The sequence below is a fragment of the Carlito syrichta genome, unplaced genomic scaffold (genome assembly GCF_000164805.1).
Source record: "Carlito syrichta isolate Samal-C Ts95f unplaced genomic scaffold, Tarsius_syrichta-2.0.1 Scaffold308799, whole genome shotgun sequence".
Lineage (NCBI taxonomy): Eukaryota > Metazoa > Chordata > Mammalia > Primates > Tarsiidae > Carlito > Carlito syrichta.
In genome coordinates this window covers 379130-406251 of record NW_007252895.1, presented here as the reverse complement: position 1 = coordinate 406251, position 27122 = coordinate 379130, and the positions used below count along the sequence as shown (strand labels likewise).

Below are 27122 nucleotides of genomic sequence, written 5' to 3'. Positions count from 1 at the left end.
TAGTTTTACACCAAGGAAAAATTTTATTAAAGTACAGATCACTGGTATTTAAAAGTACATGGGAAAAGACAAATACAAAGGCCGTATCATACAACTGATTTCTAAACTCAATATTTTTGAAATACAAAACAATGATCATTACCCTCCAAAGTCAGTTTATTGACACAAATTGATTTTTAAGTTGGTCTGTAACTCTTTTTAATCAATTTTATTTATAAATGTTACTAAATTTTTCGATTTCATCCCGTAACAGAACTTCATTTTTTCTTCTCAAAGTTGTAAATAGTTATTTCTTGCAATTAATGCAACTATAGAAAGATTTCCTAAGTAACAATAATTCAATATGGTTGCTATCCTGTAAATAGTTACCATTTTGAACTATCTATACTAAGAGTCACAAATTTAAAGGCAAAATATTAGTGGGCAAAGTATGGGGGTTGGAAGCAGTATTAAGAAAAGACAATGTTATCTTTTACTGCAGATCTGCTAAAAAAGACTCCATTACTTCCTTTGTACTATTGTTAAAGAAGCAGTTTCTGCCAGACCACAGGTTGGCTATACAGTTGTCCCTTTTGTATTTCCTTTTCTAAAGAATGTCAAGATTTTACCAATTAAATTGTTCAACCAAATAAGCAGACCTTTAAATTACCATACACTTTAGCTGCTTGAAATAAATTATTTTCTTAATTGGCTTAGCAGCCCTGTGTCTGGAAAAGCGGTAAAATCCACTTTGTTCCAAAATTAGAACACTGGCTCAGAGGCTACTTGTAAGACATCTTTATCTTCTATCACCAATCAGTCATGAAGGTGGGCCTTCATGACCTCTGTAATGTAATACATGTAAAAATGACCTCATCTATCAATACATAATATCGAGCCAGCAAAGTCAAAAAATTACACTCATAAGTAGGAACTGGCTTGTATAAAACAAAAGGGTATATACCCTCTGATATAAAACAAGAGAAATATGTAGGCTAATAAAAACAATCTTTAATAAACTTGTAAAGAGATGATTCTGGTTGACATGTTGCTTTTACTAACCATGACTAAATGATTGGAAGTTTTCTTTTCCTAATGTAATGCCCATTCATTATAAGTTAAGCTGGTCCTAGTTTTCCTAGTTTCTTACAACTCTCTTACTTCCTTGGATTTATTTACTACACCATCACTGTGTTGCCGTTTAGCTTAAAAGCTGGGCCTGCCCAGCCTGCTTATAAAGTCTCTCCTCAGAAGTATACCAGATGCATTAAACAGAGGCATCATTTAATAGCAATCTGCACTTCAAAACAGCATCTGAGGAACCAGCAACAACTGGCTCTCCAATGTAAATACTTCCTATTTTACATTATCACAGAAACAGTGCAGCTTATTAACTACTCCTTCCTTATAGGAAATTCAGTAGCTTTAAAGATTTTTGTTCCATTTCAAAACATTTCAATACTTATTAATTCCAAAGATCCGAACACCATGTAGTTGTGGCATTTTGGGAATTAGCACACTCAGGAGAGAAGCTGTGTTTAGGATGAAGTGAGTAGGATCATACTTCGTATAGAAACTTGCCAGAAAATATCTGTAGAGATAAAAGAACACATATAACGTCAAAAAATAAAATTACTTAGAATTTAAAAAATTTAGGCTGGGCATGGTGGTTCACACCTATAATCCCAGCACTTTGGGAGGCTGAGGTAAGAGGAGTGCCTGAGCCCACAGGTTCGAGACCAGTCTGGTCAACTTGGCGAGACCTCGTCTCTACAATACATCAAAAGATTAGTTGGGCGTTGTGGCACATGGCTGTAGTTCCAGCTACTTGTTAGACTGAGGTGGAAGGATTGCCTGAACCCAGCAGGTTGAGGCTGCGGTGGCCGTGAGACCCACTGCACTCCAGCCTAGGTAACAGAGTGAGACTCAGACTCAAAAAAAAAAAAAAAGAATTTTAAAAGGTGGAGCAAAAAGTCACTGAACCACTAATACCTAAAAGTAAAATTATTTTTTGAGTGCTAAAATTAAAAGGAAACATTTTAGTTTGGCCCCAAGTTTATATGACTTGGGATTTTACATTTTTTTTAAACATCATCTTTTTAATAGAGGTGCACATTTGCATTTCTGTAACTATATTAAATGCATTTAACAGAATACATTGCTACTTAGCATCCTTTAAAGCAGAATGCTTTCAAACTAGGGTTTATATGCCTTCTGAAATATCAGGTATAGTTTTGTATTTCCATGTATGTTTCTGAAGAGAAGATTCGGATCTAAAGCATCTATCTTATTCTCAAAAGGTTTTGTGAGCCAAAGTCAAGAACTACTACTATAAGGTTTTGAAAAATGGGGTTTTAATGTATTAATACAGTTCATATCTTTGAAAGAAACAAATACTTGGTTGCCCTTTGGATGTACTAATTTATATACTGTAGTTGAACAGGTATATAACCAGTTTAACTGGTAACTTGAAAGACACTGTTGTAAAATTCTAGCTGTTTTGTTATAACCAAATGCATGTATGTATTCATATATCCAACATCTGAGAATTTGTTTTAACAAGCCTAAAGCACCTTTAAAACCATAGATCACTGAGTCCAGAATGTCTAGTTTCACCCTAGGGTTATTTTAAAATGCAGACACATCATCTGGTTACTAAAAGAATATCCTACCATAGGTAAGATGTAAAGAATAAAACATCAGACCTTAATTGATCATAACTGAAAAGTTAGGTGTTTGTTTAAATACTTTTACAGTACATAAGGAAAACATTCTAATAATCTTTTCTGTAACTACTGTCATTACTTTCTCATAGGGGAGATAAATACTTTATAAAATATAGTTAGAAAAGAACAGCTACTTCCAGTGGACTAGAAACATCATAGAGAATTGTATACATTATTTTCAGAACCATCTGGATTGAGAAATGCTATAGTCTTCCGCCTATTTTACAAACTACATTTAGAAAATTCTTTAGAGTGAACCATATTCCTCAATCTTTAAATCTGTTCTTCCTGTTTCCATATACTTGAAGACTGTTTTTATACTTCCTTTACTGAACAAAATAGGATGTCACTTGCATTTAATAAGCTCATTTGGTTTCCTATCATCATTAGGGGTTTTTATTTTATTTTTTGGTTTTCAGTCAGAGTCTCACTCTGTCGCCCAGGCTGGAATGCAGTGGCAAGCTCACAGCCACCACAGCCTCAACCTGCTGGGCTCAGGTGATCCTTTTACCTCAGCCTTCCAAGCAGGTGGAACTACAGGCATGTGCTACAATGGCCAGCTAGTTTTTTATGATTTATTGTAGAGATGAGGTCTTGCCATGTTGTCAAGGCTAGTCTCAAACCCATGGGTTCAGGCGATCCTCTTGCCTCTGTCCCCCAAAGTGCTGGGATTACAGTTGTGAGCCACTGCACCCAGCTATTATGGATTTAATCTATTATTTAATAGGTTGGAAATAATAAATCTTAGGATGGGTTCCCTTTACTGTATCATAGCATACGTACCCTTTTTATTAGTGAAAACTAGTTTTGTGTAGATTATATGAAAATTACTTGATGCTTTCAAAAATTTAAGACAACCTGCGAATGGTATAAAAAACCCAGATGTGAAGCAGTGTGATAGCATTTATTTGCCAATGGGTATACTGGAAAAAGATCTATACTAGAAGATAGAAGTCTAGGGTTTAACCTAGGCTCTTGACTTCAACTAGCTGCAGAATTTTGAGAAAGGTAATGCATTTGAGTCTGTTTATCTACAAATCTAGTAACAATCCATGTCACACCTATCTGACAAATGATGATCAAATAAGAAAATGTGAAAGCACATTGAAAAGTATCAATGCTGTACATGCTGTTTCTTCACTTAAATAAGAAACTTATCCAGAATATTTGAAATCATACCTGCTGGTCAAAAATATATTTTGAGAAATATGGATATGTACACAGTACATCTTAGTTGTCCTTTTTTGTGATAGCTCTTATTAGAAATTCAGAATATGTCAGGCTTTTTTTTACATGCGTTATAATTCAATCCTCAACATTTTACAGATGAGAAATCTGAGGCTTTCAAGAAAATAGCCATCAGTCAGGGAGTTTAAAAGTAGCTAAACTGGCTGGGCTCAATGGCTCAGCCTATAATTCCAGCACTTTGGGAGGCTGAGGCAAATGAATTGCCTGATCCTGTAGGTTCGAGACCAGCCTGGGCAACTTAGCGAGACCTTGTCTCTACAATAAAACAAAAAATTAGCCGGGTGTGGTGGCATGCGCTTGTAGTTCCGGCTACTTGGAAGGCTGAGGTGGAAAGATGGCCAGAGCCCAGCAGGTTGACACTGGAGGGGCGGGGTGGCACTGTACTCTAGCCTGGGTGACAGAGTGAGACTCTAACTCAAAACAAAACAAAACAAAAAAAGCAAGTAGCTAAGTCAAAATAAAAAACTTAAGGCCATCTGAATAATCAATATCTTTATTATTGCATTTATTTTTGTTAGACCACACATTTTTCTTTGAGGTTAATTTTATTTGGGACCAAGCCAATTCAAAATTTCCTCAAAGTGCTACACATATAAGGAGAAAGAAGCCTATATCTTAGGATCAGTTTATTGATTTCACTTGAAAATGCCTTTCCTTACTTAAACATCTATCCAAACCTATTCTTCCTAAAGTTCCAGCTTAAAGAATTCCAACACCTCCAAGAAGTCTTTTCTGAGACTCCAGGCCACAGTGATTCTATCATGGACTTAGTATGTGTGAGGTATATGGTACTGTGTGTTGATTAAGATTTGAAATACATCTATTATGTGCAGTTCACTATACTGAGTATGGGATTCAAAGTAATCTATGCACTTGTAAATTCTTTGGAGAAACATTACATACTATTTTTGTCAATTATACCTCAATAAAGCTGGAAAAAATATTGGAGGTATTTCATATAGGAGATATAATTTAAGCAAAGACATAGAAATAAGACTACATGAAATATTCAAGAAATGCTGTTTAGCAGAGTTGGACCAGGTGGAAGTTGGGTAGGGATAAAATATTGATATAAACAGAATATGAGGTAGGAATCATTTTCTGGACGGCCCTGAATATGAGGTAATGGGAAGAAATTAGATACCAGATGCAAGGTTAGATGTTGTACAGACAGATATTATTGTCTTATTTTCATACAGCATCAAGACTGAGTTAGGTATCATTAGCTAGAATTCTATATATAAGCAAATCAAGCTGGCTGAGCGATATATACAGGATTCAGCTCAGGTCTGTCCTATAATGAAGCCTGGCTTTTTTTTTTTTTTTAAAACTATACTCTCTCCCAAGGAGCTTGAACATCCAAATAGGTTGGGTGGCCAATGAAACTGTTCTCACCAAATCATTGTTTAGAGAGATTAATCGGATAGTGCAATATAGAATATGATTATGTGTCTAGTTTTTCCCTAAGAAATTTAAGAACAGGAGCTGAAATATATTTTACTTGCTTATCCTAGGATATCTAGGCATACTGATGAGCATGCAATGCTGTCCTTAAGAGTACGGACTGAAATGAAAACTGGTTTATTATCAACTTGTTTAAAAATTTGCTTGTACTTTATAGTCTATCTGAGGCAGCTACTTATTGATAGAAGTTTTCAACAAAATACTCTAATGCCAATTCAGTCTGATAAAAGGACATCTTTTGCTTATTCAATCCTCCTCATAGTGAAAAATTTCTGTTACTTACAGAATTATTGGAGAAATTGTGAAAAATTTCCGTGAAGATGTAAACTGTACTCCATAGTCCAGTTGTTCCCAATGTGTTAGAAGCCTTGCTTTACCCTGGTCAGGAGTTTCAAAAGGTGTTCCTTTTACTGCATGCAAAAATACATACATCCCCTAGAAAACAAGCAAGGGGGTATATAATCAATATTAAATATAAAATTTGTCAGTAAGCATTAAAATAGTTCTTGGCTGTTTGTGACAGTATGTGTGGTTTAACTTAAACAGCTCAAGTTTTAAATTTTCGTATGTTAGTGAAAGGCTGTAGCTAGTTTCTTTATGGTAAAATAAAGCTTTCTGGGATCTATTATTTGGTGAAAATCAATAAAAGATCAACCAAAAGTAACTTGTTTTCACTTTTTTCATTAAAATGTATAAATAAAAAGTATCACGAGAACAGCTACGCATCATTACATTTAGATTTAAAATGAGAAAGATATACAAATTGGTTTAAAAAAACAAAATAAATAAAATCTCTTTATTAGGGACGATGGTTTTAAAATATTTAATATGAGGCCTGCCTTTACTTTAATAACTCTTCCAAAGTAACAAAGATGGTTTGACATAATAGGTACAATGTTTAACTCAATTCCCTTTTAAAACCACCATTGTGCTTCCACAGTGTTTCTTTTGAAGTCAGCTTTTAAAAATCAAAGTAGAAAACGTCACTAAAAGCCACTCTGTCAGGCAGTATGTTTAAACACCTAATTTTGTGGTTAAGTTAGGAAAAAAACAATATACACTAGATTTAGTTTCCTTGAGATTATGATGTCCACTTAGATTGACAGTATTTCATTCAGAATCACTGCTTGAGGCACGGAGAACAGCATAAAGCATAAATATTATAATGAAACACTTTTTCCCTTAGGAAACAATGATGTTTTCTACCTCAACTTTTTTTTTCTTTGAGTTGGAATCTCACTCTGTTGCCCAGGCTGGGGTGCAGTGGCACACTCATGACCACCATAGCCTCAACCTGCTGGGCTCAGGTGATCCTTACGCCTCAACCTTCCAAGTAGTTGGAACTACAGGTGTGTGCCAACACACCTGGCTAATTTTTTGATTTATTGTAGAGACGAGGTCTCACGAAGTTGCCCAGGTGGGTCTCGAGCCCCTGCTCTCAGGCAATCATCTTACCTCCGCCTCTGAAAGTGCTGGGATTATAAGCGTGAGCCACTGCCCCCAGCTTCAACTTTTAATATATAGAAAAAATAAAAATTTTTGAAATTTTATATTATACTAGGTTAATATCAAAGCTTAGTCTACTTCCTAGTTATTCCAATAGGCAATTCAAGTTGTTTAGCTACAATAATACCTAAGCTATGGAGAAAAGGACTCATGTTCCATTGTATTTATCTCACCAAACTTTTAATAAGTGGCTTATATGTTCTCGACACAGAACACATATGCAGATATGAAACTGAATAAGAGACGTACTCAGCCTTAAAAAAATTCAGATGGCAAGAAAAAAAGATATGCCTAAATAGCTAGGAAGTAGGAGAGAAACTGCAGTCAAAGGTACAATTAGAGTACTTACCAAAATCAGAGAAGAGAAAGGTTCCTTGTTTCTGGGGCAAAAGTCTTAATGCTACCTCACTCTTGAAGGCTCAGCTCAAACGACAATTCTTTAATGAAACTCTCCTCATTAGTAATTAACCTCCTGTTTATGTGGTTGCATGCAATTTTTTTAAAAACACCATTTATAGTGCAATATATTGTGCTGAAGTTGTTGGCATGTTTGTTTTTCCATTAGCCTGACTACCCAGGAATAAGGGCTGGTACAGAGCTATTGGAAGGCAACATTAATCTAAGGAGAGTTGTAGTCACTAGGAAACCATTTTCACATGGGCCATAAGGGAACTATGAAATAGAAAATGTATGTTTTCTTTTTATTTTATTTGTAAGTGTATGTTTTCAAATTATCAGGAATACATGACCCAAAAATAGTTAAGCCACTATTCTAGACTACATATGATTCAGAATCTAAGAAAACAATCCTCTCATGATATCCTTCAGACCACATGTACTTACTTAAGAATATAATATTCGCCAGGGGCAGTGGCTCACGCCTATAATCCCAGCACTTTTGGAGGCTGAGATGAGAGGATTGCCTGAGCCCATGGGTTCGAGACCACCCTGGGCAAGGCCTCATCTCTACAATAAAAATAAAAAGACTAGCTGGGTGTGGTAGCACGTGTAGTTCCAGCTACTTGGACGGCTGAGGCGGAGGATCCTCTGAGCCCAGCAGGTCCAGGCTGTGGTGGCCGTGAGCATACCACTGCACTCCAACCTGGGTGACAGAGTGAGACTCCGACTCAAAAAAAAAAAAAATAGGAATATGACATTTAAACAGTTTATTTTATATACTTTTCAGTGAAAGAATAAAATCTTATCTGACCATTTATCTTCAACTTCAATTTTTAAAATTGTTTTTATATTGAAATGTTAGTGATGGTTATTCCTATATCAAAAGGAATAGGAAACAAAAGTATATAGCTCATGACTAGTCCTTAATAAATATTTACTGAATCAAAATGAAGAGAATTCTCATTCATTTTAAAGCTAGGCTAAGAAATATGTGAAGCATTAATACCTCTAAGGGTGAACTACAGCACTGAATAAAAACAATCACTGAAGGTTTCCACTGCATGGTTTAGAGAGGCAAATACAGTATATTTTTCTAACGAGGTATAACAATTAGGTCTATTTTCCTAAATTTAAAAGCATTCGGTATGTATTTCACATTTTTTTTTTTTGAGTTGGAGTCTCACTCGGTCGCCCAGACTGGAGTGCAGTGGCCGCTACCGGCCACCGCAGCCTCGACCTGCTGGGCTCTGGCGACCCTTCCTCCTCAGCCTTCCGAGTAGCCGGAATTACAGGCATGTGCTACCACGCCCAGCTGATTTTTTGATTTATTGTAGAGATGAGGTCTCGCTGCCCAGGCGGGTCTCGAACCCACAGGCTCAGGCAATCCACTCACCTCAGCCTCCCAAAGGCGCAGGATTACAGGCTGAGCCACCGAGCCCGGATATATTTCACATTTTTAATGGGTTTAATGTAGACTATCTTCAAAGGAAACTTAAATTTGGAGTCATGTAATTGCTACATCTATGGCTGGTCAGTTAGGCTTTTTAGTGTGATGAACTAATAATGAATAAATCAGAAGTTTGCTTTCCTACATGATGTCAATTACCTATCACTTGTCCATGGTCATATACTGTGCCTCAATTTCGGTCAACCAATTTGAAAATGGGGGGGGGCAAGGGGGACAGGGCAGGGCTTCTAAAATACACTTAATACATGTGCCATTGGAGAAGAGAAAATTCTAATTTATTCAGCAAACATTTAAATAGGTTTTTAGAGATACAGAAATTAAAAAATAAAAGAGATAAACTGCTAATTATAAAGCTATGACAAACACATGATAAAAGAATGCAGCATAGGAGTAGTGTAAAGTCCTAAGGAGGTGATAACCTAAGTGGGTTTGCTGGGCAAATACGAATTAGTCAAGCAGAGCAGGAAGGAGGGAGGGGTATTAAAATACTAGAAGTACTTAAGCCAAAGCAAAAAGGGAGAGCAAGATGATTTTCCTTACTGCTAGAGCATAGCCTGTGTTTAGAGATGGTTGAGATAAAATGAAGTCCGTTTCTTGCCTCTGCACTATTATCAGCTGGTCTTATAAGCTACACAAGAAAACTGAAATTTACCATAAATGTAATGGACAATCATTTAAGGACTTAGAGTATGACTTGAGCAGACATGCATTTTAAAAACATCACTCTGCCAAGCTTCATTGGAGGAGGGTAGAGTAGAGGAGCATCAAGACCATTGGATTTACTGGAGTAATCCACATGAGAAAATTATGAGGGTATTGGGATCAAATTGATAGTAAAGCAGTAGAACAGTGTTTTGAGCAATTGGACAGGAAGTATAAAAGAAAGGGAGAAGTTATCCTAAGATCATACTGTATGCTAGTTTGCATAGGTTGGTTTTGATTTACACCTGTTCTCTTGGGGTTATCACCAGAGTTCCCTTTGATTCTCAAAACAGTCTCAGTTTGAACTATACATTACAAGTTGAGTATCCACTTCAGATAAGGATCAGAAATGTTCAAGCTTCAATTTTTTCAGATTTTGGAATATTTGGATTTATACAATGAGATTATCTTGGGGAAGGGACCTAAGTCCAAACATGAAATCCACTGATGTTTCATGTACACCTGCAGACAATGTTATACAATATCTTAAATAATCGTGTGCATGAAACAAAGTTGTGACTGCATTTTGATTGTGACCTGTCATATGAGCTCAGGTATGGAATTTTTCACTTGTGGCATAATGTTGGTGCTCAAAAAGTTTCAAATTTTGGAATATTTCCTATTTTGAGTTTTCAGATTAGGGATGCTCCACCTATCAATTGCTTTACCATTAACATTCAGCTGTCTGGCTTGGTCTTTAGATAAGATTAGAAATGAGGTCAGAGGAGCAGATTGCAGATTGTGGGTGATAAGGGATTGATCAGGAACAAGTTCCATTTATACTTGTTTGGTTTAAGGTGCGAGGTAATCTGGTGATACAAATATAAGCATCATTATTCCACAGGTATAAACTGAAAATATAGGTAGATGAAATAACCTAGGCAGAATGCTATATGCATAAAAAGAGAGATGCTATATGCATAAAAAGAGATGAAGAAAATAACTTTGAGAGCAGCAATGTTTAAGAAAGGAAAAGAGAAGATCAGATGCATATCTAGTTGAAAGTGATCCCTTGGAAGCCAAAGGAAGTTTTAATAAAAAGATGATTGGTGTTAAATATTTCAGAGAAGTCACTACTTAAAAACATGGTTTATCCTTATAAAAGTCCTTACATAAAATGGACTAAATGAACATTTATTTATAATTTCCATCATCACATCATTCTTGTCCTCCTCCAGTCAACTTCAAATACACTCCAGAAGATATAAAATAAATATTAATTTTTAAAAATTGATTTCTCCTAAACTTTTTTTGTCTTAAGGATTTGGGTTCTTCACTTTTGGGGGTATCTTAAACAAAATATACAACTAATCTGGATTCCAATTAAAATTCTCGGCTTACTTTTCATCCTACTTTAATAGACTATTAAACACAAGAAAAATCATTATCAGAATTATTGTGCATTTTGTTTTGCTTTGTAACAGGCAATTTCTAGAGCTGCACAATATGGTCAGTAGAGTCAATCAAATAATACAGGAGAGTGATTGAACAGGAAGGCGCTAAAGGACGCTAAGATTCTGAATCACATAAGCTATGATTAAACTCAAAACTTCTAGTGTCAAAGAGAAACACATACTTATACAATTTAGAAAGACTTAACAAGGAGTGAAACCAAATATCTTCATTAGACTCCAGTGAACCAAAAGACAAAATTACTTCTGAAGCAATCTTGTTAACCAATATATTATAGTGGCCTGAATTATTTTTTTTACTAAAATGATCCGCTATTTTCTAAATTCTGTACAAGAGAAAAAAATGCTTGCTTAGAAAAAGGGTCCAATGTTGAAATAAAGTCTGATAGAAAAAATAAAATTATATCCCAGATTAGAATTAGAAAATTAAGTCTTTTTTTTTTTTTTGAGTTGAAGTCTCACTCTGCTGCCCAGGCTGGAGTTCAGTGACACACTCATGGCTACTACAGCTTCAACCTGTTGGGCGCTGGTGATCCTTATGCCTCAGCCTTCCAAGTAGCTGGAACTATAGGGGTGCGCTACCATGTCTGGCTAATTTTTTATTTATTGTAGAAACAAGGTCTCACCAAGTTGCTGGGCTGGTATCGAACCCGTGGGCTCAAGCAATCCATTCGCCTTGGTTTCCCAAAGTGCTGGGATTATAGGCTGAGCCACTGAGCCCCGCCAGAAAATTAAGTCTTAACATATTAAAAACCACTTTAAATGGGTGAATTTTATATTATGTGAATTACATCTCAATTAAGCTGTTAAAAAAACTAAGTCATGTATATTTTATAACATAAAACCTTAAACTTAAAAAAATTATGTTTAAATACACATATCACAAAATTTACATCTCAGTCATTTTTAAATTCGGGGGTACTAAGTACATTCATTTTTGTGCCATCACCATTACCAACCATCAGAACTCTTTTGATCTTGCAAAACTGAAAACTCTGTATCCATTAAACAATAACTACTCCTTCCTTGCCCCCCTTCTTAACCTCTGGCAACCACGAAACCTAAAGCTTTTAAGTGTTTAGAATAAAGTGAAATTCTTACCAGATTATGTATAATATTTGTTAAGGTCCAAGCAATAGGAACACTGAAGAAGGGAATGCTGAGTAAGACAATATGAAGCAAGCCAACTCCCAGTGCATATGTCAGCCACATACCCCGGCTGTTCATTACCCGGGTATTTGGATTCACCTCACTGTGCGCAACTCCAACATTCATGGTTGCTCTGTAGGGAAGTAATAAATGAATCAACACTGATAAACCCCAAACATCACTAATTCTGACGTGACAGAGTAAATGTGTTAGGACTTTTCTCCCCCTAGTTATGCTGAAATAGAACACACACACCTTCCAAAATACACTACTTGCAGATGCGGATGGTCAGTAAAGAATCCTCAGCATCTGACTTTATGGTAAGATAAGACTTATTTTTATGACTCTCTTTGAAAAGATACATAGTTAAAATCCCTTTTTAAAGCTTGTCTTCCAGCATGTTGGTTTTACTAAATGAAATAAATAATAGAAAATTTCAAACTGAAAGAGAAAAACCTCCATTTTCTTATATCATGACAGCAAAGTGAAGAGCCAAGAGCTAAATTTTCCAACAGAATAAACTAAAAAAACAAAAGGAGAACTGACCCAGCCAGTCTGCTGAGTGGCCAGACTCTTTAATGTAATGTTGTATCCGTGAAGAATGGTCAAAGTTCAGATCACTTCTTTTCAAATACTGAACCTCCGAGGAACATGCTGTGGACATAACTTTGTGTAAAACTTATTTGGTCAAGGGATCATATTTGTTTCTCAATTTGTGAATATTTCTCTAGTCAACTCCTCTAAAACTTTCTTCCCATTCCCAGTTATTTTAATGATGCTTAACTGGGTCTAAAAATCCCTTCAAATAAACAAAAAAAAAACTGTCCTGAAAGATACCCATCAGCGGGGCTGGGGAAGGAGGGGGAGACGAGACTCAATTATATTTGGAACATCGCTGATTTAAGAATACACAAATCCTCTCTATTGTAGAGTTAGCACATAGAGGGTAATTGCTGATAACCCCGTCTAGCAAGTGTTTCCGGGGTATAATGTCCCTCTCACCCTCCAAAGATGTATGAACCAAGCATCAAGGCTACGTACGGTAGGAAAGTTAGTTACATGAAGGCAAGGCAAAAGCCTCCAATTCACATGTGTAAATATTTCTTCTAGCACGCATTACTGTTCACTATAAGTTATACTTGGAACATGCCACCACTCAAGACAGTCATCCCACTTTCCACCGGAGGGGAACACGAACGTGCGACAGAGGCCTGGAATGTACTGTTCACAGCCGGGGCGGCACTGACCCTACCCCAACCAGAAGCCTTTCCTAGCAGGTCGCAGCTCAGGGACCAGCAAACGACGACTTTGCAGTCGGCGCAGAGGTGCGCGCTCGGCCCTGCCGGGGCGTCTGAAGCCGGCGACCCGGAGAGGTCCCCCTCTGGGCCGCCCCGGCAGCGGAGCTCCGGGCGGGTGGACACTCAGCACAAACCCTGCTGCCCCGCCGCGGCGCCCCCACCCTCCTCTTCCTCCCTGCAGCCACACGTCCCTTCAGGGCCGCGGAACAACCACGAGGACCGGGGGAGGTGGGCGAGCCTCTGAGACCCCTCGGCCCGCACGGCCAGGCCAGGCAGGGCGCCGCGGATGCAGCCGGAGCCCACTCAGCGTTCAGGCCGACCCGGGCCGCGGGCAGCTCTCGCCCGACCAGGTCAGCAGGACAGCCAGCCCCACGCTCGCGCCCACTTACCCGCTGCCCTGCTGCCGGCCGCCGGTGCGGAGCAGGACTACCCGGCGGGGACTGCGGCGTACCCTAGGCCCGGAAGGCCAGTGGCCAGCCCCTGCGCTGCGCGGCAGGCGGAAGCCGGCCCGGCTCAATTCGCTGCCAGCGGATTGGCTGCGAGCAGCGTCCATCCCACGCTCCCCCAAGAGGGCGGGACTAAGCGCCGAGCGCCGGGGCCCGCTCCTTCTCAGGCGCGCGGGAGTGATTCGGTGCTCTCGCGGGGTCGGCCTGAGTTGCGGGTGCGCCGCTGGCTGCCTGTCCATGGTGGATGGTGGTTGCCTGCCTCGCGCCAGCACGAAGGTAGTGTCGTGTGCCTAGGACATTTATTACCTTTCTGAAAGCTCGAGGGCTCCCTTCCCTCAACTCGTCGGGGTCGGAGCGCGGGCGCCGCGGGCAGTGGTGGGCGCCTCCCCCGGGCGGGAAGCAGGCGGGGCCGGGCTGCGGGCGCACGTGGGGGGAGCTCCCTGGCAAGGCTGGGCTGGTCCGCGGTCTGGTTTGTTCTTGTTTCAGCCCATTCCCCAGGCAGACCGACTCCAGGACTTAACGTTTGTTTTCCAGGCAGAATATTTAACCCATGACAAGTCTAGCTCGTGGGTGTGTGTGGGTGTGTGTGGGTGTGGTGTTGTCGTTGTGCATGCCGTGGCATCATACAAGAGTGCAAGTAAACTCTTTGGTTAATCACAGCTTTTGCTGGTGACGTTCTGCGTGTCTCCATACGCCAAAGACAAGCACCTGTGTTTCACCCTGAGGAAATGGGGATACCACCAAGTGATCTTATTTGAGTAAGGAGAGGGAAATCTTGATTAGATTTTTTTTGAACGGTGTTTGAAATTTAATATTCTTTACTTTGGCAGTGGACAAAGTTCGTGATTTTACTGCCCAAGTAACTTGCCACAAAATTTTAAGATTGATTTAAGATAATGTTGGCTACGTATGTGTATATACGGCGGGGGACCCAAGAAAAACCGAAATTGTCTTTTGGAGGGCGGGTCCTTTGTAGCATAGGTCTCCCCGCTAGGTACGTGTTCTAGGAACCCATTGACATCAGTGTACCAGCTAGCGTTGTTGTGAGAGGCTGCATTCCGCCTCGATGAATTTTTTGGAAGGTTCTTTCAACGTGTTTTCCCATTTCTTGATGGGTGATTTACAACTGCACTTGCCCACACCGGGTAGAGTGTTCAGCAGTTTTTGACCAAAAACGGCATGACCCCTGTGCCCCACTCTCCCTATTCACCTGAGTGACATTTTTTTGTTTCCCCGGATGAAAGTCCTCAAAGGGAAACGTTTTGCTGATGTGGAAGAAGTGAAACAAAAAATGGCAGAAGCTCTAAAAGGCATCAGAATGGATGAGTTCAGAACCTGTGTTTAGCAATGGAAAAAGCATCTCCATAGGTGTATTGCATCAGAGAGTACTTTGAAGGTGACCGAAGTTTAAACATGTAAGAATGTAGACACAATTTTTTATAAATAAATTCCAGGGGTTTTTTGGGTGCCCCATATATGTTGCATTTATGTTGGTTCTGTGAAAACAATTAGTTTAGATTTATTTTGTTCTTTAAATTTTTTCTCTGTGTTCTCCCAAAGTAATGCCTGTGAGTTCTCTGATCTCTACTTTTTAAGGTACATTTGTTGTCCTTAACTGACTTCCTCAGTCATCAGTGCTGTTTCAGAAGTGTTTCATATCCCTCTCAGCAAAACTGACTGACTATCCTGACATTTTCAGACGTTCTATGCTGTGACTTGTGAGCCTGATATCAAACCTTCCACTTTTTCAGAAGAGGTCATTTGGTACACATAAGTAGAATGCTTATGGAGTTATGCTAGGGGTGTGTAATTAATACAAAATGCCTGTTCTCTGCGAACTCTGAGTCAGGAAGAAGGGACAAATAGAATACCAGTGATGAGTTTTGGATTAGAAATAAGGAAAATGTGCTATGGGAATACAGAGAAAGGAATGTCTGATGTGTTGGTGGGTGAAGGGCAGAAGGCTAGAGCAGGGAAGAAAGACTTTCTTTACGAGGTGATACGGAACTAATCTGGAAGGATGGTTAGAAGTCAGTATAGAGAGAGGAAATTGTATGAGCTAAGGAAGGAGCAAGTGCCACCATGTTAAAAGAGACTGGTTCAGTGCACATTTGGGCAATGATGAGGTGAGAATAGAAGGGTAGGTGGAAATCCGGTCATGAAGGGATTTGGCCTTAATCTGGTTAGCAGTTGGAAGCCTTTACAAAAATTGTAATTAGGGTGGCAACATGATGAAATTTAAATCATAGGAGAAACTCTAGGTGGTTGAAAGTTGAGTCAAAATACCAGTCAGGTAGGTATTGTAATATTTTAGGGGAGAAAGCTGAAAGGAGGTAATACAAAAAGGAAAGGACTAGTTTGGGAAATATTTAGGAGGTAGGATAGATAGGACTGGGTAGCAGGATGTAGAGAGTAAGTAGAATTTCTAGGATGACTTCAGGGTTTCTAATTTTACTTTGTGTGCTTGGGTGGAAAGTGTTCAAGGGCATGGCCTTTAGAGTCAAACATGCCAGCCAGTGTGTGCATCTCCACTTAGTAATTTTGTGATCTTGAGCAAGTTACTATGCCTTTAAATCCTACTTGAAATAGAGGATTGATAGTATACATAGGGTTGTTGTGAGGATTAAATGGGATAATGTGTATAAAGTTCTTGTTAGCTGTTTACTATCAAAAGAGAAATATAGGAAGAATTAGAGAAAGATTTTTAAAAAATTTTTTTTGTGGTAATGAGGTACCACTATGTTGCCTATGCTGGTCTCAATCTCATGGGCTAAAGAGTCCTCTTGCTTTCCCAGAGTCCTGGAATTGCAGGCATGAGCCACTGCAACTAGCCAGAGAAAGATTCTGAGATCAGTTATGTTTAGGTTGTCTTCAGGTCGTGTAAATGGTGATATGTAGAAGGTAGGTGGAAATAAGGCCCTGGAGTCCAGCAAAACAGTTGTTATGAGGTTCAGGTGAGCTAGGCTAGGGGAGGATATGGAGGCCAGTGAAAATTAACCCTTTGCACTCAGAGACGTCTCACGGATCACCTACCAGCAACTCTACCACACTTTTTTATGAAATAGTGAAACATGAATCACTTCATATTAAATAGTATAGCATTGGAACCAATTATTTTATTGTAATGATATTTGGCTTATAAGGGGATTTTGGACATTGAGGAACTTATTTATGACAAAAAAATCAAAATTTTATATCTTATATTTCTCTAACATGTAGTAATGTGTGAAACAGTCATTGACATACCTTACTGGGTCATTGACACATGTTGTGCAATAGTAATTTGTCTTCATCTTCCACCTGGTTTTTTCTGTTCGAAGACTGCAGACAATGCAGTCTTTTTTTTTTTTTTTTTTTTGAGTTGGCGTCCCACTCCTTTGCCCAGGCTGGAGTGCAGTGGCACGCATGCTCACGGCCACCCCAGCATCAACTTTCTGGGCTCCAGTGATCCTTCCATCTCACCCTTCCAAGTATCCGGAACTACAGACACGTGCTACCACGCCCGGCTATTTTTAAATTTTATTTTATTGTAGATATGAGGTCTCGCCAAGTTACCCAAACTGATCTTGAACCTGTGGGCTCAGGCAATCCATTTGCCTCGGCCTCCCAAAGTTCTGGGATTACAGGCTTAGCCACCGAGCCCTGCTGACAATGCAGTTTTGTTTTCTTCCTCCCACATTAGTAATATGTAACTTATTGTCCAGTCTGCTGCTCCTTGAAGACAATGTGGAAGGATGCACTGACTCCGCACTCACCAGTGATTCCTGAAAACCACTTCTCAACTGATTGATCCTTCAATACAGTCTGCTTTCAACTTCTAACAGTAACTTGCTTGTCTTTTCAAGTTATGCCATGTGATACAAAGGGTATATCCACAGCTGCCTTTCTTATACAAATGCTCTTTATTGCTATCTTCTGTTACAGAGAAGTGTTGGCACCACTCTGAAAGCACTTCACACATTTTCTTTCTACATGACGTCAGTTGATATTTTTTTACAGTATATATTCCATTTCTTTATTTGCTTTTCCATGCAATTTGAATGGAAAACTTCAAGGAAACATACATTTTTGAAAAATTTTGTGCTTGCATTAGTTTGTCCTGTATTGTAATGCTTGCATTAGTTTGTCCAACAATCTCTTTATGTCCCCTCAGAGGGGACATCTGAGTGGTTTGCTAGATTTACGATGTCCCCTCATTGGGGATATCGGAGTACGAAGGGTTAAGTATATAAAGAGAAGGCTTAAGGCAATGGTGACCTGATGGGGAGGACACTTTTTCTAGTGTTTACATTGGCACAGAAAAGGTGCTAATAAAATTATTTTTAGTGGTCCTTAATTAGTATTAATGAAGTAAAGTACTTGCCATGAGTAAAGTACTGTGATTGCTCTGTGTGGCATCCAAAGATACATGATTTGTAATTCCCTGCATTCAAAAGTTGACAGTTCAGGACAGGGCTGTGGTAGGTTTAATTGTGTAATTTAATTGTTAAATTTGATAAATGTAAGTTGATTCTTTTTTACATTGATTATAGGATAAAATTATATTTGATATTTTTGATTTGTTAGATTACATGAACTATATTAAAATCAACTTTGTATAAAGTTTTTAAATCTTTTTTAATGTGACTACTAGAAACTTAAAATGGTATGTGTGACTTACATTATAGTTCTGTTGGACAGTGCTGGATAGAACAGTGGTTGAAAGGCAGGCTCTGAAATCATACTACTGTACTTTGGTTTTATCCTGGCTCTGACATTAATAGCTACATAATACTGAGGAAATTCAGTGCTCTAAATGAACACCCCTCTCCCCATCTCCAACCCCTACCTCCAAAAGGGCTAACCCATTAGACTTAGGTTCAAGAAATCTTCTACCTTGGTTTTAGATCCCCAAGAATCTCTTAATTTCCTTCCAATATTCTTTATCCTAGTAGTTTACTGAGATCATAGCAATTCATAGCATGAGCTATCACACCTTACCTACCCCACTCTCCACTGTATCCTCTGGTTTCTTAAGATGTCTGCATCCATCTCTCCCCATACTATTCTTCCTTCACTGTCATGTCATGCTTCTCTCCTAACTGCTATGGTCTGAATGATTGTGTCCCCCCAAAATTCCCAACCATATGATTTCATTATTATCCCCATTTCATAGATTGGGTGACTGAGTTTTAGAGAGTTTAATTTCCTCAGCATTATATAGCTATTAGTGTAAGAACTAGTATAAAACTGAAGTACTATGATGCCAGAGCCTGCCCTCTTAACCACTACTTCATTCAGCACTGTTCAGTAGAACCATAATGTAAGCCACATATATCATAGTAAGTTTCCTAGTTAAGAGAGGTTAAAAAAAAAAGTGGATAGATGGTTGGATGAGTGGGTGGATGGATTAGTGGATGGATCAGTGGGTGGCTGGATGAATGGGTGGGTGAAAAAAAGCAAAGTTAGTTTTAATAATATGCTTTATGTACCATGATGCATTCAAAATATCAAATATCATTTTATCCTATAACCATTGTAAAAGTTAATGAGATTTTATATTTTTTTTATGCTGAACTTGAAATCTATATTAGCTCATCTCAATTTGGACTGCCTACCTTTCAAGTGCTCGGTAACTACATGTGACTAGTGGCTGCCATATTGGGCAGTGCAGATCTATCCCTGTGAACTGAGACCATTCTGAAGCTTTGGAAGAGCACAGAGGTGCCTTTTGCTTGTGACAGCACTGATTTGTGTGAATGTTGTGACAGCACAGTAGCCTACTGCCCACTTTTTCCCTGACTGACTGGGAATGGAAACGCCTACCAGCCCTTGAGAACTACAAAGACCATTGAGAGGTAGTTATTCACAGCTACTCTCTTGAGAACTAGAGGGCAATTGTTGTATTGAAAAAGAATTATCAATATTCTTTTACATAATGATCTCTCATCATAATACTGTACAAAAAATAAAATAAGGCCTTACCATTTATAGAACAGCAGTTCGCATACACTGTATTATTTGATCCTGATAGTAAACCAGTGAGATATTAACCCCATTTTTACAGATGATGAATTGATTTTACAGAGGGAGTTGAGTGATTTACTTCAGCTTATGTGTAATAAGATGAACCCCAAGACCTAGTTTATAAACTGGTCTGTTATATGCTTTTGCTGTGTTGATCAGCTTTTCCCTTTGTATAGCAAAATATAGTTATACTGTATTTATGAACTGTGACCACTTAACACCCTCAGAACTCAGTGTTGGCCTTTTCCCAGGTATGTGTTCTTTAAGTTCCTTTGTTGTTGTAAAATGCCTGTACTCCATTTTCTACACAGTTATTGAACCTTACTTTACATGACTTTGTCTTACGTTGCCTGAGAAAGAATCCTAAAGTGACACCTTTTTGTTTTGTTTCTGTCATTGCTATTTTGTTTGGACCTAGATTTTTTAGGATTAAATCATCATGTAAGCTTGTGACTAGTCATGATAAATAAAGGAAATACCTAGGTTTCTCCCCTCCACCCTATATTTTGTCCAAGAAAATTTTGACTGTGTAGAGGAATTGCATGTTGTCAAGCTAGTGTTTATTTTCCTATCATATTTTCTAGGCATTAAGGCAAATGCAAAACCCCCTACCTGCATGTTTTACATATAGAATTTCCATATGAGATTTTGGGTGGGTGTTTGTTAAAGATAGGATTTCCATAGTTAAAGCAGTTACCAGCAGAGAGACTTTGGATCTACAGGTTGGATCAGCCTGTAAAGGACCTTGAATGCCAACCTAGAGATCTGAGCTTTATCTTATTGACTTTGGGAGAACCACATGATTAAAATGAATTTTAGGCAGAATTATGTATGGGCTAGTTATCTGAAGTGCCTGGTGTCAGACTAGTTCCAATTAGCAGTCTAGATATTCTAACTCCAGAGGAGCTCAGTGATTGAAATGACATTGCAATTCATCAAAATGTATGGATGACTCATGATATTTAAGTGAGACTGTCAATATGACATGTGACTGACTGTCATTATCTACTTCCCAAGGTATAGCACTACCTGAATTTTCCCAGCTAACGAGGTCATACATTACATTCATTATAGCACAGTTGTTCTTGTCACTTTTCAGTTATTACCATAGTATAATTTACCAACTAAATGTGTTTAAGAAATCTTTTTAGAACATGCTTGTCTTGAGGATTCCAATGCCTGTGTGTTTTCAGTGATCTATACTATAATGCATTTGGACTGAGACATAGTTGGCTCATACATTTAAGGAAATACATTTAAGATAAAATCTCTAATGATAAGTACCTAGGCCCAGTTACTTAATCCCTTGGGGTTTTTTGCCCTCTTAAAATAGTCATGATAATAGTTATTGTAATTTTTATACATGGTACCTACTTTTTATGGCTTAGAGGTTTAAATGCAGTCCCACATATAAAGCACAGTGTCTGGCATACTAGATATTTAATAAATAGTGACTGCTTGTTCCTGTTGTAATCATCAGCATTTTAATTCATGGGCATTATAAACTGAGTGACCAAGGGTCAAGAGTACTCGAGGCTGATTAGGAAATTATATCGTATAATGTTGGGAGCTTGAACTATTAATGGAGGAAGGATAAAAAGAAGAAACTAGGCTGGGTGCAGTGGCTCATGTCTATAATCTCAGCACTTTAGGAGGCCAAAGCAGGAGGTTTGCTTGAATCTAGGAATTCAAGACCAGCCTGGGCAACATAGCAAGACCTTGTCTCTCCAAAAAAGTAAAAAAAAAAAAACAACTAGCCGGGCATGGGTGGCATGCACCTGTAGTCTAAGCTACTGGAGAGGCTGAGGTAAGAGTATCACTTGAGCCTAGGAGGTTGAGGCTGCAGTAAACCCTAATTGTGCTATTGCACTCTGGCCTGGGCAACAAAGTAAGCTTCCAACTTAAAAAACAAAAAGAACCTGAGAAAAGAATAGATGGTGTATAAGAGTTGATTAGATTTGGGTTGATGTGAGTGGATTATTCTGATAGGAACATGGTAGAGTTGGGGGAACTAGCTGTTAACACCTCGGTTTGAGCTAGTGATTTCAGCAGGCAGTTGGAAATAAAAGGATTAGAGTTTAGGAAAAAAGTCAGTATTGTAGATAACAATTAAAGTCACACAAAAATCCAGAGAGAAGTGGGGGAAAAAAACAATTTTCTCCTTCTTAAGTTATTGTGGAATGTTAAACTCATTTTTGGTCATTTTTATTCAAAAGAGGTAATTAGAAGATTTACCAATAGAGGAAGTGTTGAATGACTTGCCTGAATGTAAGTCTTAACTCTGACTTTTAGTAACAGATGACCTTGCACAAGTTTCCTAACATATCTATGCCACAGTAGTCTCATAAAATTGAGGTGACAGTGGCACCTGTTTCAAAGAGTATTGGTAAGGAATGAATGATTTAATATTGTATATGCTAACAACAGAGCCTGGTATACCATAAGGCTCAACGAATATGAGCTGTTGTTCTTTTGTCATTATTATTGCTATCCCTCTTGTTGGTCAGGAATGTTTACTTAACAATTCTTACTTTACAACTGGCATTTTTATCTTTTAGTTGTTCTGCTAAAAGCAAGAATGAAACAGTTGCCTGCAGCAACCGTTCGCTGCCTTTCAAGTTCTCAGAATATCACATCAGTGGTCAGTGTTGTAAAAGAGCTCATTGAAAACTCTTTGGATGCTGGTGCCACAAGCATAGATGTTAAATTGGTGAGTGTCCTTGAGAAACCAAGTATTTTCAATGCAATAAGAGTACTGTTTTTTAAAGTTTTCTCCTTAAAGCGATTTTATTTTCTTACTGTGTACCAGTAAATTATTCTTAGGACATTAGACCCCCTTGTCTTAAGAATAAATTCTTGGAAAAAAAATTTTTTTTGAGTTGATTATTACTCTGTCGTCCAGGCTTGAGTGCAGTGGCATGCTCATGACCACTCCAGCATCAACCTGCTGGGCTCAGGCAGTCCTTCCACCTCAGCCTTCCAAGTAGCTGGACCTGTAGGCATGTGCTACCATGCCCGGCTAATTTTTTATTTATTGTAGAGATGAGGTCTCACCATGTTGCCCAGGCTGTTCTTGAACCCATGGACTCAGGCAGTTCCCTCACCTCAGCCTCCCAAAGTGCTGGGATTACAGGCTTGAGCCACTGCACCCAGCCAAAAATAAATTTTAATTTAAAGCAACATTACAATAAATTTAAAGTTATAAAAGAAAACTGTTTTTTAGGACTTCACCGTCTAAAACATCAGTTTGTCTGTATTTTCTTTTTTCTTTTTTTTTTTGTTTTGAGTTGGAGTCTCACTCGGTCGCCCAAGTTGGAGTGCAGTGGCCGCTCCCGGCCACCGCAGCCTCACCTGCTGGGCTCTGGCAATCCTTCCACCTCAGCCTTCCGAGTAGCCGGATTTATAGGCATGAGCTGCCCAGGCGGGTCTTGAACCCGCGGGCTCAGGCAATCCACTCACCTCAGCTTCCCATAGACGTGGGATTATAGGCTGAGCCACCGAGCCCGGCTTGTCTGTATTTTTACAAATATTTATCCTGGTTATTCATATTAATTTGTTTTAATATTCCCCTGTACATTTACTCTTTTCCACCTAATCTTATTTCAAAACCATTTCCCTTGCTACTTCGTAGTTTTCACATTTTTAATTTTAAGTGCTGCATATTAAATCTTTTGAGTTAGTATGCTTTACCGCATTCACTATGATTTACTGTAATTCGTTTGCATATCTGTTCCTCCTTTTCTAAATTATGAGCTCATAGAGTAAGGTCTATATTTTATTCATTTTGTGTCCTCCATACTTAGTACATACTAGGAAGGTGAATAAATTTGAATGTAAGAATAAACATTTAAAAAATACTCTATTTTAAAGTTTTTTTAATATTATCTAAGTTTAGTTTATTGCAAAAATCAAGACAGCACACTAGAAGTCAGCTTCAATTTCACACTGTTCATGGCACTCACTCTGTTCTCCATTCCATTTACTCACCCATGCAAAGAGTCTGATGTTTCTTTGTTCCCTTGTTACTTCATAGTTTTCACACTTTTAATTTTAAGTGCTGTATATTAAATCTTTTGAGTTATAATATTCACTATGATTATTGCAATTAGTTTGCAGGTCTCTTTCTCCTTTTCTAAATTGCGAGCTCATAGAGTAAGGTCTATATTTTATTCATTTTATGTCCTGCATAACAGAGTGAGTACTATGAAAGGTGTGAAATTGAAGCCGTAATGTCTGACATTTCTTGGTTTCCACAATATAATAGAAAACTTGATATTGCAATTGAAAAGAAGAACAAGGACATTTACATAAGACTTTAAAATTCCTCTTCTAAAGAGAATACTATAGTACTTGAAGATATGCTTTGAATAAAATCATATATCAAATGAAAGGGACTATTTTAAAGATTTTTAAAAGTGGTTCTGAGACCTAGTGTCATCAGCTTCAAGTAGAAACTTACCAGAAATGCAAATTCTCAGGACCCCACCTAGAATCTGAAATTATATTAGTAATTATTGTTATTATAGAGAAATAATACTACAGAGCCAACTCATTATTTTTAGTATTATGGAACTAGAAATAATGCTGATAGGAGTATCTTTACAGTAAAGGGACCTAACCTTGTCTTACCTATCAGTTAAGATCCTATGGCATAGATATACTATATATATCTATTTATATAATAATAAAATTCTGATCACTTCTTATAAAACTCTGTGAATTAACTACTACTATATCCATTTTATATAGTGTTCTGAGAACTTGACGAAAGTCACAAAATTAGTAAGTAGTGGAGCTGGAATTAGAATCCAGATCTTTCTGACTCTAAAACCCATTCAAGATCTTTCCTCTATGCTAGTGGTTCTCACTGTGTTTGGGTGCATCAGAATACCTTAGTGTGTTTGTTAAAAGTTACTGGGCCCTTTTCCTGAAACTTCAGATTTGCATTTCTAGTTAAGTTTCTAGTTGATACTGCTAGATCAGGGAACAACATACTTTGGCAACCACTCTTCTATATCAAAAATATATCTATGTTTGGTTCTTAAATAATGATACTCAAAGCTTTATAAACAGTATATTAAATTAAACCTAAGAAAGTTTGTTTTTCCTAGGCGTTTCACAGAGTCAGTTGAGTTTGATTAGAGTAAAATTGTTATAATTAAGTAGGATTAGATAGTTATAGCTCACAGATTTCACTTAAGAATCTTAGACACATTCTCACTCATAAGTGGAGTGAACAATTATCGTAATATTATAAGAAATGATTGGTAGTGGGAAACTGCCGGGAGAGGGGCGGGGAAGTGGGATTGACAGTAGTGGGAATCTGCCTGGGGAAGGGGGACGCACACCTCATTGACAAGGGTACCTACATAATGAACATTTGTATACCTAGCCTCACATTCTTTAAAATTAAAAAAAAATTTTTAAATGTATACCCCCCCCCCAAAAAAAAGAAACTTAGGCAAACATTTTGTTCTTAAGTGTTTCTGGAAGAAAAACGTTGTGTTACAGAGCCAATAGAAGTCCTCTTATAAAACTAAATTAAACATTTTAATCTGGCTGTAAATTTTAGTCTCTTGACATTTACCAGTACCTGCTTTGTAGTATTTTAAAGTATACAACTCAAATGTGTTGCTCTACATAATAATTGTTTTATTATGGTTTTGTGCCATAATAATAGCTGTCCTAACTAGGTATGTTTTCATAATTAGTTAATTAAACATGATAATATTATTTTAAACATTTATATAGATCTTTGTATTCTTATTTTACTGAGATACCTGGAATTCTTGTTTATGTTGCAAGGTTTGCATTTCTATAGTTATAAAATGAAGCAGACTGTTCTCAGAATGTCAACGTAATTTTTGATTGAGGGATACGAGGAACAAAATCTTAGGTGCTACCCTCCAGTGCCTTGTAGATCTAATTTATCTAAAAAATACTGACATTTATTATGCAATTTTAGGTTATTATAAAAAGATGTATTATTTTAAATGCTAGAGTCATCATGATTGTAGGAATATTTGTTTTTTTCGCTTTACAACTTGAATTTATAGCCATACACATAAAACTTGGTAGAATGAAGCTTTTATGATAGAAGTTGGCTATGGTATTCATAGAAAGTGTGATTACTATAAGAATTTCGATTTTGTTTTTATTATGTATGCAAATTTTTAGTATTAGAATAAAAAATTAAGCTGTGAATTGAGATTTTAAAGAAATTTTCTTGATTTTTCAAATTAAAAACTTAGAGTTTAACAAGTCAGTTGTGTTTTCTCAACAGTTTCCTGTTAGGTGACTGTTTGCGGAAAGAAATTTAGCAAGTTATAATGTAGTAAATATTTAGTTTTTTATGTGAGCAACTAGAGAGAAAATATTAAAAATCAGGTTGAATATGATAATTGCTAGACTTGGTGGGTAGAACAGGTGTTGCTTTGTTGATGATGGAGTTTTGTTTTATTTGCGGGTTATATATATAACTGGTGTATATAATTCAGAGCAATTACTTTTAGTCAAGTTCAGACATAAATTATCATAAACATCCATGATAGTGAAACAGTGAAAATAAACTTTAAAGATCAGACTGACCTATTTATTGTTCAGTTGAATCTGAGTCCAGAGAAAACAAGAGACTTGCTCACTGCATATAACTAGGAATCAGTACAGCTAAAGAATGTAAACTCTTATTTCCATAATGAAAGGTGTATAAATGTCAGAATTGTTTCACTTATGTTTCTTTCTATCACAGTTTAATACTTTCGTATACTAAAAGTGTGTTTTACATTTTATAGGAGAACTATGGATTTGATAAAATTGAGGTACGAGATAATGGTGAGGGTATCAAGGCTGTTGATGCACCTGTAATGGCAGTGAAGTACTACACCTCAAAAATAAATAGTCATGAAGATCTTGAAAATTTGACAACTTATGGTTTTCGTGGAGAAGCCTTGGGGTCAATTTGTTGTATAGCTGAGGTAAGGTCATTTATATTGTTATTTTAGTGATTTCATAATCACAGATTAGAATTAGGAGAGAACGGACCCAATATTTAGCAAAATGTTTTGTTTTGTTTTTAATCAATATTTTTTATTATGATATTGTGGGGTACGGTTAATAGTTAGGTATGCTTCATTCAGGCACCCTGTTGATAAGAGATGTCTCCCCATCCCCAGATAGATATTTACTACCATTAATCACATCTCCCTTCCCCTCCCCCCCATAGTTTCCCACCACTGTCAGTCATTTTCTTATAGTATTACGTTGGATGTTCAAGGTCCACTATATGAGTGAGAACATGTGATACTCAGATCTTTGTTTCT

The 27122-nt window shown here is 37.7% G+C and overlaps 2 protein-coding genes across 6 annotated transcripts in view; one reads left to right on the top strand and one right to left on the bottom strand.

The window, feature by feature from the left end:
• ORMDL1 (ORMDL sphingolipid biosynthesis regulator 1) lies at window positions 1–23306 on the bottom strand. Of its 3 annotated transcripts, XM_021716367.1 has the most exons (5): window positions 23302–23306; window positions 13741–13777; window positions 12006–12186; window positions 5701–5852; window positions 1–1570 (listed from the first exon to the last, which is right to left on the bottom strand). In XM_021716367.1, exons 3-5 carry the CDS (start codon window positions 12177–12179, stop codon window positions 1435–1437), a joined length of 462 nt encoding a protein of 153 aa, XP_021572042.1. In that variant the 5' UTR covers window positions 12180–12186; window positions 13741–13777; window positions 23302–23306; the 3' UTR covers window positions 1–1434. The 3 variants fall into 3 exon arrangements, with proteins under 3 accessions (XP_021572042.1, XP_008063907.1, XP_021572043.1); XM_008065716.1 differs by lacking the exon at window positions 23302–23306 and having other exon boundaries at window positions 13741–13811; XM_021716368.1 differs by lacking the exons at window positions 13741–13777; window positions 23302–23306 and adding an exon at window positions 12600–12766.
• The window catches only part of PMS1 (PMS1 homolog 1, mismatch repair system component), an 87978-nt gene continuing 74843 nt past the window's right edge, over window positions 13988–27122 (top strand). Inside the window, exons 1-3 of one of the 3 annotated variants that reach the window (XM_008065714.2) lie at window positions 13988–14073; window positions 22362–22513; window positions 26595–26777. In XM_008065714.2, the coding sequence (XP_008063905.1) occupies window positions 22382–22513; window positions 26595–26777 (315 nt within the window). In that variant the 5' untranslated portion in view covers window positions 13988–14073; window positions 22362–22381. The remainder of the gene's footprint in view (window positions 14074–22361; window positions 22514–26594; window positions 26778–27122) is intronic. The other 2 variants (XM_021716365.1, XM_021716366.1) reach the window with 2 other exon arrangements.